At 42.9% G+C, this 10317-nt stretch overlaps 1 protein-coding gene across 1 annotated transcript; it reads right to left on the bottom strand.

Moving 5' to 3' along the window:
• Window positions 1–5109: 5109 nt before the first annotated feature.
• Window positions 5110–9926, bottom strand: ANKS4B (ankyrin repeat and sterile alpha motif domain containing 4B). The gene is made up of 2 exons (XM_010079235.1): window positions 9763–9926; window positions 5110–6181 (listed from the first exon to the last, which is right to left on the bottom strand). Exons 1-2 carry the CDS (start codon window positions 9924–9926, stop codon window positions 5110–5112), a joined length of 1236 nt encoding a protein of 411 aa, XP_010077537.1.
• Between the last annotated feature and the right edge of the window lie 391 nt (window positions 9927–10317).

A 10317-nucleotide genomic window follows, 5' to 3' on the forward strand; every position in this document is an offset into this window, starting at 1 on the left:
AGAGAGAAATCTACAATGCCAATGAGGCCAAGAAAATTGTTTGCACTTAGATTCCTTGGGTCTTTTGTTAATAAGAAAGGCACCAATCCTGTCTGAATGTGGCCCTTCTAGAACACTGAAGAATAAAAAGTAAAATTTCAGCAATAGACTAATTTCTACAGTTTTCTAATGGCAAGTGTTAGATACCTGCAGTATTACTAATAAGTGTATCTCATGTAATGGCAGGTATTAGATGTGACACTAACAAGGGTATTTTTACATATTTTGGTGTAACTCTGGAATCAATGCCTTTCATCCCTAATTATTTATGTAACTGAAGTCCATGGGTAGATTTCATGTTTTCAGAGGTAGTTCATACTGCAGTGAAATACCAGTTTGGAGAATGGACTTTGGCATCATATTGACCTGTGGTGGTACTTTAAACAGAGCTGTGGGTTTCTGTGCTGTCAGTAACCTCATCTCTCCTGGGAACACAGCCCACCCCTGACTCCTAGACACCCCTTCCCTTCCAGCTCAGACTGGGATCTAGAAGGCACCACCCTTACCTTCACCCCCCACAATCCCCCTTCCCTGCCCTCAGAGCCAATGTTTTTTTTACATTTGAGAGTACACTCCCAAATGGGAGTTTATATATAAATGATGATGCCTCCATACAGTTAAGATTTCTGTCTGTTTTTGTAAAAAACCTGTGTGAGGAAGACTTAGAGTATAAAAAATCAGAGCTAATATTAAGTACATTTTAACTGTGAGGAAACTATACGCCATACATTCCTGGGTGGGATATTGCCATTTTTGTATTGCAAAGAATAACCCAAACTGTGACCACTAAAACTGTGTTTTCATTTACCTCTTATCCATATTCTGTTGGAAGTTTTTTTATTAATCTATGGGGTTTGTAAGTTCTTTTCCTAAACTTCTTGAAGGTTGGAACAGTGCAAATTGACTTCAGAAGATAAAACTTCAAGTATACAGGCAAATATTTTCAGCTTGGCTGGACCATGCATCAATTGGTGATTGTTCTTTTATCCCAATGGGTATTAGCTGGGGCAGGAATTTCCGTGATCTGTTCTTGGCGGAGGATCCCAGTAGTGTTCTACATAAGGAAAAGTTCCAGTTTTGTGCTGTTATGCAACTGCCTTACGAAAGATTGAGCATCTGCTGAAAAGTAGGTATTACCCTTGAAACAAATTCCCATCTTAGGCTAGAGTTAGGCTAGAGATTTTATTTCTACTTACATATTATTTCATGCAGGCTATTAAGTGTTTCTTCACTCTGGAAGATTAGATGACATGGTCATTTGATATCGATGCCAGTAGAATTCAGTGGAGCAACAGGAAGGAGATTCAGAAGCAGTTAAAGCCTGTGATGGTGTGTAAGCAAGTATAGAAGAGGTTAATGAGTACAGTGCAGGTGTGACATAAATAATACTACAAATTATAAGCCTGATGTAAACTAGTTGGGGAAAAAAGTAGTAAGTGGCAGTTTGTAATTTGCAGAGTTTTAGCCTGGAAGAGTACCAGACAAGTAAGTGAATAGGGCCAAAGGATGTGTTTGTGTGGACAGAAATCTAACTCCCTTGATCTTGTTAATATCATCAGAAGCTAGAACAGGCATTTCTCTAAGCTTTTGTATTTTTGATTGTAGCAAAATTACCCTTCTATTTTTAGATGTTTTTTCATCTTGTAATTTCTGAAATGTTCAGAAGTGTCAGTGTTGGCTTAGCCTGTTACTTCAGCGATGGAGAACTCCCCCAGCTTGACACAAATGTGACAGCCATCCATGTTCCATAATTCAAGAACTGTATGGAAACTTGCACTTACTACTTCTGTCAATATTATTCCAGTTCTGTGCCTGTGTAAAACAAGGATTGTAATTTAAAGTGAGACATAGTGTTTGGGAAGAAGACAAATACAGTTTATTTTCACAGTTACTTTCCTACAGACCATGCACTTTAAAAGTAGATGGAACCAGTCCAAAAACCTGGTTCTGAAAACCCACAGTGTTCTCAGATTTCACTGCTGATAGGAAGTTCTGGGAGCCTTCAGTTCATGGAGAGGATTTGATTCAATTACAATGGGAATTGCTTGGATGCCACCTTCAGATTTTTTGAGGGGAAATAACAGCCTTGAATTTCCATGTTTCTTTCTCTTACTAATCAGAGTCTTGAGAAATTGTGTAACTTGCATTTATGTTAAAATTAAACAGATATTGCTGTTTTTCTTTGACTTTGATTTTGTTGTCCATTACTTTTGTTTTGAGTTTGGGGTGGGTTTTTTTATAGGAGGAAGAAAGTATTCAAGTTGTGGCAGTGACTACTCTCTCAGTAAATGTGATCCCCGAATGTAAAGGGGAAAATAAATTGAGGTCGCTCTATTCCACTGTGATACTCAGTTTTGCAGTCATTGTCACATGCTGCACATTCCCTCCTCTTGATGTCTGTCCAGTGCAGAGTATTAAATCCTTAAGGAAGGAGAATCTTGTACTTGATGAGGCTGTGATCAGGTGAGATCCTGTGGTTTTATGATTTGGCTTTGCACTGGGCTATAAGATTGCACATGTGATATGTGAGTCTCCCCAACTGAACTGTGCTATACAAACGTTACTAAGGATTCAGACCTATGATTCATTTATTTAAATACTTCCAAATTATAAAAGTGAAAAAATTTGGAAGAATGAGTGGGGAAAAAAAAATGAAATGTGAGTGTTCCTTTCCTCCCCCGTTGTTCCACGTGGCTGCTTTATACCAGAGGCCGATTTCCAGGACCACCCTGCAAGAAAAGGACTAGCTGTACTGTATTTCTTAAAATTATTTTTTGTTTATTTTTAAAGGATATATATATATATTGGGGTTGATTTAGTTGCCTAAAAATAAGTGTAGTGTAGGATGATCTGAGGCTTCTTATTCAATCTCTAGATGCAGTTCCAGAAGGACAAGGGCCTCCTGTAGATCTTGGGCTGTATGTGCCAGCTCCATAGAGTTACTGTGGATGCCTAAGGACACACCTAATGAGGCTTGTGACAACTGAGCCAATCCATTTGTGTGGGGATAGTTTCTGCTGCTGTCTGTGGTTGTCGGAGGTTGCAGCAGCCAGGTACCTTTTCAGTGCAATTTAGAGATACATGGGGCCTGAACCCCCTAAGGGGTAATTTTTCCAGGTGCCTTCTCTCCTGCCTACGTTTGGCTGCCATCAGTGACAGGCACATGCATGCTTAGCAGAATTTTTGGAAGCATTTCCCTGGATAAATGGATGTAACCCAGTTACTTAAAATCTGGCCTGGAAGGGTGCATTATGCTCACCACTTAGCGCTGGAGAGAAGTCACCAGAGCTGTACAGACCTGCTCTGAACCCCTTGTGTTAGTGATGGTGGAATTCAGCCGCTGCAGGGAGGGGAAGATGGAGAGAGCGATGAGGCCCGGTTTGCTGCTTCTGCGGCTGCTGGGAGGAATGGGAAACATCTGCGTCTCCAGCATGGGGAGTGCCCTGCATTTTTACAGCAGTTAGGTGACTGGGAAGGACAGGATTTGACCCCTCAAAATCCACTCATATGTGCCTTCAAGTATTCATCACTTCCTCCTTGCTTTGGTAAGCATTTGTGAGTTTCTTGGCTAAAATGAGAACAGCCCAGCGGGCTAATAACACGAGAGTCAGGGTGAGTGCTGTCTGGTTTAATTCTTGTGCTGAGCGTGGCCATCATCTAAGGTTGCACGGAACAGGACTTTGGTGTGACTGCTTAACAGAACAAAATATCAACCTGCTGAAGTACAGGAACCCAAGGAGGAAAGCATGCAGTGTAAAGTCCAGCTAAGAAAAGGAATTATAATATACAAATGGAAGTAACAAGAAGATGTGGAAAGAAGGAAGCATGAAAAAATAGATGAAGAGCTAGGATGAGTGTCCACAAATGCAGTATACCCCGAAGGGAACAATCATAGCTGACTTAGGGAAACCTATAGAGAGATTTAAAGACAAAAGTCCTGCTGATCATTGTTCCTCTAAAATCTGCGATCTTAGCTAGAGCACGATGGCTACAAAAGCCTTATTAGATTCACAAAGCTCATCAGCAATGATTAATTCCTATCGGAATAGCGCTGGCTTCCCAAGGGAACAGGCCTGAGGGAGACGAAGGGAGCTTTGGAGAGACTGTAAAGAACAGCAGCTTCCCCAGGAGCCCAGCCTCTCTCTCTCATTTCACAAGCTGGATGTGTGTGCCTAGTGACACGCAGTTTCCAGGCTAAGGATGGCAACAAGCAGCAGAAAGCGCTGTGTGACGAGTCCTGGTTTCTGGGACTTTGCATGGCAAATGCACTCTATAGGAACCAAGGTGAGGATATACCAAAACAGATCAAAAACACTGAAAACATAACCTCAGCTTCTTGTAGTTCAAAGTACTGCAGTCTTGATGCTATTTAGGATGTGATGGGTGCTGGCACCTGTGTCTAGTCTAATGAGACAATATACAGCTCACACCAAACATCTGCTGGCAAGGTGCTTCATGTATTTTTAAATTAATATCAATACAATAGCAAAACACTTTACTGACATGAAGATAACACTTGCTGTAAATTAGAATTATTTACATTGACTGTTAGGGTCAATAAGCCACAGCTGAAATCATGATTCAGATGCTATTTCTAACATATCATCAGTAGCAGGAAGGGTGGCTTGCAGCAATCTAACAGGAGAGAATGGAGAAAACTCAAAGCTCTCAAGCTTTGGGAATGCTGTTTGTATTGTGGTTTTGGAGAAGAAAGGAAGGGCTTTATTAAGGAATGTAGTGTGGCTGGCCTTCACTAGTAATTTAAGTTATTCAGAGCAAAAGAAATCTAATCCCTGTAAACAGTTCAGGGAGAAAACCTTTGACTCTAGACTTTTGCTTTTTTACCTTTTTTAATTTTTTTTTTTTTGGCAGAATATGCTTGAATTAATATCCTGCATACTACAGCCATCGATCCAGAGAGAAAAATCTTTGTCCGTGCTGTACTTTCTAAAGCAATTGGTAACCTCTCTGCCTTTGGCTTTAGCGGAGGTCTGAAAAGAATTGCATGCTCTTTGGAAAGAGGAAAGGACAATGAATCAGCGTGCAGGTTACGGCAACAGATGTGTTAATTTATAAGCAAGTATCTACAGTCTTTCCAGGGTTCTTGAATGCTTGTTTTCTTTTATTCACGGCGTTCAGGACTTTCTTTCTTGGCCCAAGCTCCATCTGAATGCTCTGTAGATCTTCATCAGTACATAGCATCAGGGCATCCAAATCAATTTTTTCCCTCATGAAGACTGGAAGAAACTCATCCAGCATCTGTGATGCCAGAAATACCTCAAGAGGCGTGTTCTCTGCTTCCTCATCATCCCAACTGACTTCTTCCTCATGCCAAGGGACATCAGCACCATTTTCCACATCATCTTCCCTGCTATTCTCAGCATTTTCATACTGGAAGAGCTCACTGGACATTTTAAAGCTTATACCTTCTTTCTCAGGTGACTCAGTTCCAGGATTTACATCTGCAGCCAAATTCCTTCCAAACACAATCTTGCCAAGACCTGGCCGCTTGAAAATGGAGAGCTGGCTGTCATTATCAGGAGAATTTTCCTCTCCAAGGTCGTGCAGTAATTCATCCTCCTCTTTCTCATCGAAAAAATTCATCACAGTTCTCCTGCCTGAACCATCCTCTCGGTCACTGCTTTGTGTTTCCTGGCTTCTTGTGCTGTCAGTTGTCTTTTTTGGCTTCAGTTTGAAGGTATCTTTCAGATTTTTGGAGAAAGTTGTTGTATTTGAAGCAAAGAGACTAGACAATTTCACCCTGGAGTGTGTCCCTTTGGAAGAATTCACTGTGCCAGCATTGTCTTTCATATAACTCCTGTTCATTTCATGCTGGTGTTTCTCTTGGCGCTTCTCGCATTCCTTGATTTGTTTCTCCACATTCCTCTGGGCCTGCGCTTTGAGTTTGGAGACCTTCTTTGGGTTCAGCATGTTCTGCTCGGTGGCAGCCTTGTCCAGGATTCTGACACACTCGTGGCGGTCTCTGCTGGCAGCCGCCTCCAGGGGCGTGCGGAGGTCGTTGTCCAGAGCAAAGATGTTGGCGCCGAAGTTGATCAAAAAGGAAACACAGTGGATGTGGCCATTGCAAGCAGCGTGGTGGAGAGGAGTGTTCCCCCAGATGTCACATTTGTCCGGATCACCTCTGAGAAGGAAAACAGCACACAGTGAGCTGGAGGTACCCGAGCACAGCACTGCAGGGGGTTGAGCAGGCACTAAATGTTCAGCTTGGCTTTGCTCTGAGGAGTGCAGCTCAACGAGGAGGACCCAGCTTAGCTCCATCCTCTAGACCGGCGCTGCGCCTGCTTACACCAGCGCCGAGTTTGGCTCCGTGTGTGGCACAAGCTCTGATTCCTGCCTGTCTGTGAATTCAGCAAGCTCGTGGGGCTGAGCGTGACTGTGACTCCCCATAAGGGAGTCAGGGTGTTTCCTTTTTGTCACCCCAGGGCCAGGCAGGGCTGCTGGCAGGGCTTGCTTGGCTCCCTGCCGGTCCCACCTGCCTCCTGCCTCGGGGCAGGAATAAGCAGCCGCAGGTGTGCGGGCGAGGGGCTGCAGCTCCGGCTGCTCTGCTGCTGAGAGCTCAGGGTGGGCTCAGGCTTCGACTGACACTCGTTGGAATTAACGGCAAGATTGTTTCAATAGCTTTGGGGTGGAATATTTTAAAGGATTTTGGTGACTCTTCCCTTTTGCATGTCAAACGCAGGGACAATATGAGGAGGATTCTTCACTGACCACAGTGATGTATATTTAATGATCCCATGCAGTAGCATTTTTTGGTAGGTAACAGGTAAATGATTAAGAGTAAAGCCCTGATTACACATTTGTCCCCATTGCTATTAGATTGAGCTCAGATAGATGCCGTTGGTTTTCTTCATCTCTTTTGTTCTCCTTAAGCTGCTTTTGCTCCTGGGGTTTGAAGAGCAGAAGCTCGTTTGAAAATAAAATACGACATCTTTTCAATTGAATTTAAAGCCAATGAAAAATATTGCTTTCTGTTTAACTCTTGCACTGACTTCCCACTGAACTGCTGCCTGCAGATGAGAATCCTCCTGAATCTTTTGATTCGCATTTGGCAGGATCAACATCAGCAATGGTTCAGATCAGAGCTTGAGTTGTCTGTGACCAATAACCAAGGCAGCCACAGCATTTCAAACCTTTAACAACTTCAGAGGCAAGGGCCAAATTTGAATTTACAAGGAGGATTTTGGCTCTGGGGAGTCAAAACATTTCAGTGTTACAGATCTGTTCAACAGCAGCTGTGCTGTAAGTGACATGGTAGGTCCTGGCACAGAATCTCCTCCAGTCATTAATTTCTGGCTTTGAGTGTCTCTGAAGAAAAGCACTAACATATTTGTTGAGGGCCAAATTTGAAAACATCCTTCAGCCTGAAGTGCCACAGGCAAGAGAGAGGCCGGGGGTCCCTGCGGAGCTGGGACAGAGCTGCTGGCGTGGGGGAACAATGTGGAGCCTGAGCGTGCTGGGCTGCGAGAGCGCCGGCATTTCTGCAGGGAGGTGGCAGCTGAGGATCAAAGTTCCTCCACTGGGACATCTGGAAACCATGTGTATGTATTTCTGCTGTGGTGGCGCTGCCCTGGGGAGCTGCCCGACTGCGGTCGAGCGTGCCAGGTTCTGTAATTCCCACATTAGCAAACAGGCTGCATTATCCGGAGCCTCGGGAGTGCTGGGTCACCCGTCCTCCCCCAGGTCTCTGCACAGCTGTTTGTCATCTCTTTCCCCTTGGAGCCTGCCAGTCTTTGAGCCTCAAACAATTCACAAACTGGAGTGTCTGTTCCCAGCTCAGCGGGACTTTGGGTAAGGTTTGACATCTGCTCTGGGTTCTCATACCCCTCTTGTCCCTGCTCTCCCCAGACAGGCTCACACAAAAGAGAGCAGATCATCTACCTGCTCTTGCCCTTATTCCTGCACCTGCAAAGCAAGCAGGGAAAATATCTCTTGAAGCCCAGGAAGACAAACTATTCCAAGATGAGAGGCGTTTATTGTTAGTATTGCTACATTTTCCAAGGGCTGAATGTGTTGCAACTTCAGCATCCTAAAATCTGCAGCTACTGAAGAAAACCACCCTGTATCTCAGTGCCTCTGTCAGGAAACCTTTACTTCAAGGAAAGGATGAATTTGTTAAAAATTGAAAAATATGAAAAAATAAAAATATGAAAATACTTTCTCACAAGAAAACAGTAACTGACTGCAGAATAGATTGAACACCCTCCAAAATTCAGCTTCTCCCAAGAAGACTAGTGAGACTACAGCCATACCTCTGACAGCCCCAGCCTGCTGACTGTGTCAAGAAATCTTGGATTAAAATAGAGGTAAATGCATATGTTTGAAGATTTTCAGGGCATACTGTCCCAAAGCTGTCTTCTACTGAGAAAAAGCGTTAAAAATACACTAAATAACAAATACATAGGAATTCTGATCTTTGTGCCATCTGCTGTGACCTCTCTCAGCTTATATGGTTGAAGACATATTTTTCACTCTAATTTTGAAAAATATTATTTTGTTATTTGTTCCTTAGGTAGTTGTTCTGTCTTGTAGGTGTTCAGGGACAAACCTTCATCAGCTCTAAATACTTCCTTAGAGGTGCTTTAACTATAGAAGTTTAAAAACACTCAATTTATTTTTGCTTCTTCTGGGGACACAGCAATAGCCATGCAGTCCAAAGGTCTTTTTTATTGTGTTATTACAGCCACACCTGAGCTCAATCAGCTACAAAGCAAACCTATGAAAAACCTATTTGTATTCCATATTTTCAACTCTATTTTTAATAAAAGAAAACTCAAATCCCTTCAAATAGTTATTCAGTTTTTCCCACTGATCTTTAAACTATTATGATTGAAAATACAGGTCACCTTAAGCTTCATCTCAGCTCAGAAAGAACATTTTATTAACTCTATCTCTACACAAGAACACATTTTATTTTATTAGATCTTATTACAGAATCACAGCTTAAAAGGAAGCCTCCAAGCAAGAGAGTGCAGAGGATGGGGAGGTAATGACCATTTCTATAATGCATTTCAGTTATGTAGTACATTTAAATGATACCAAACAGAAATATCACCATTAGAAAATAAACCTGTAGAAAGTCTTCCTTTCCTTTTTTTTTTTTTTTTTTTTTTTTCCCCCAAGCTTGCAAGGATCCCACCATAGGTTCTGAAACAGTATTATCATTTTTACCATGCTGGTAGTTGCTAATACTGTAAAAAAACAGAGAAATAACAACTTTAGATGTTGCTGTCTCAAAACTATTGTTTGTGACTTGCCTCTGGAAAGCACTAAACCTTCACAGGTGTCTACTAACTCCACTTTGGAAGCAAATGGGAAAGGGTTTTTTTGCTAAAAGTGTTTCAAACAATGCAATTCTCTATAGAGCCAGTCTCAAAGATACGTTATCATCAAAGGTGTTGGCCAACTTCTCCTCCATGGCAGCAAGGTGAGGCCCCAGGGCCCTGCTGACCCCTCCCTGCAGGCTCCGCATCTGAGACGGAGCCTGATGCCGATGTGGCTTCACCGACCGCAGGCACAGACCTGCTCGCAGGCTCTGGGACTAAACCGTTGTGAATGAAGAGAAACAATTCTTGGCAATGCATCGAAGGAAATGACCGGGATTTTCAGCCTTGTGGGTACAAGGTCACCCGGGCATTAGAAAGTTGACCCACTAATTATAGTTTTGAGCCACAAGCTTTAAGCAATGGAGGCTGATTGACTTACCCCCTCCGGCATATGACTTCCAGAGCTTCTAGGTACCCATGGTACGCTGCCAGAAGAGTGGGCGTCATCCCATCTTCATCTGAAGTATTGAGGTCTTTCCTAGTGGCTTCTTTCAAGAGGTCCAAATTGCCGTCGGCTGCTGCTTTGTGATACCTGCTTGACATTTTCAGTAACTTCTGGTTTTCCCGAGCAGCTCTGAATGAAATCCAGACTGTACAGTCACCCTTCCATGACAGGGCTGGTTCATAAATGATTACAAGCTGAGACGTCCCCGTGAGGATGGAAATGAGGAGGCAAAGTTCATCCTAGCAAACAAGTTATCTGGAGCTCTGAATAGGTAATAAGGCAACGCTGTGACAATTGCTTTCATTTTCTGGAAGATGGCTCTGCTGTTTACCGTTCTTTGCATATTTGACTACTTAAATGTAGAGGGGATTAATTAATCTTCTCTGTGTCTTTGCCTAACTGTTCTGGGAGACCTTCAAAAGGACATTGAACTTAAAAAAAAAAAACAACAAAAACCTCAAGAAACCTTCAAAAGGCTGTGAATGTCAG

This window comes from Pterocles gutturalis, unplaced genomic scaffold (genome assembly GCF_000699245.1).
Source record: "Pterocles gutturalis isolate BGI_N339 unplaced genomic scaffold, ASM69924v1 scaffold42053, whole genome shotgun sequence".
In the NCBI taxonomy this organism is placed as follows: Eukaryota; Metazoa; Chordata; class Aves; order Pterocliformes; family Pteroclidae; genus Pterocles; species Pterocles gutturalis.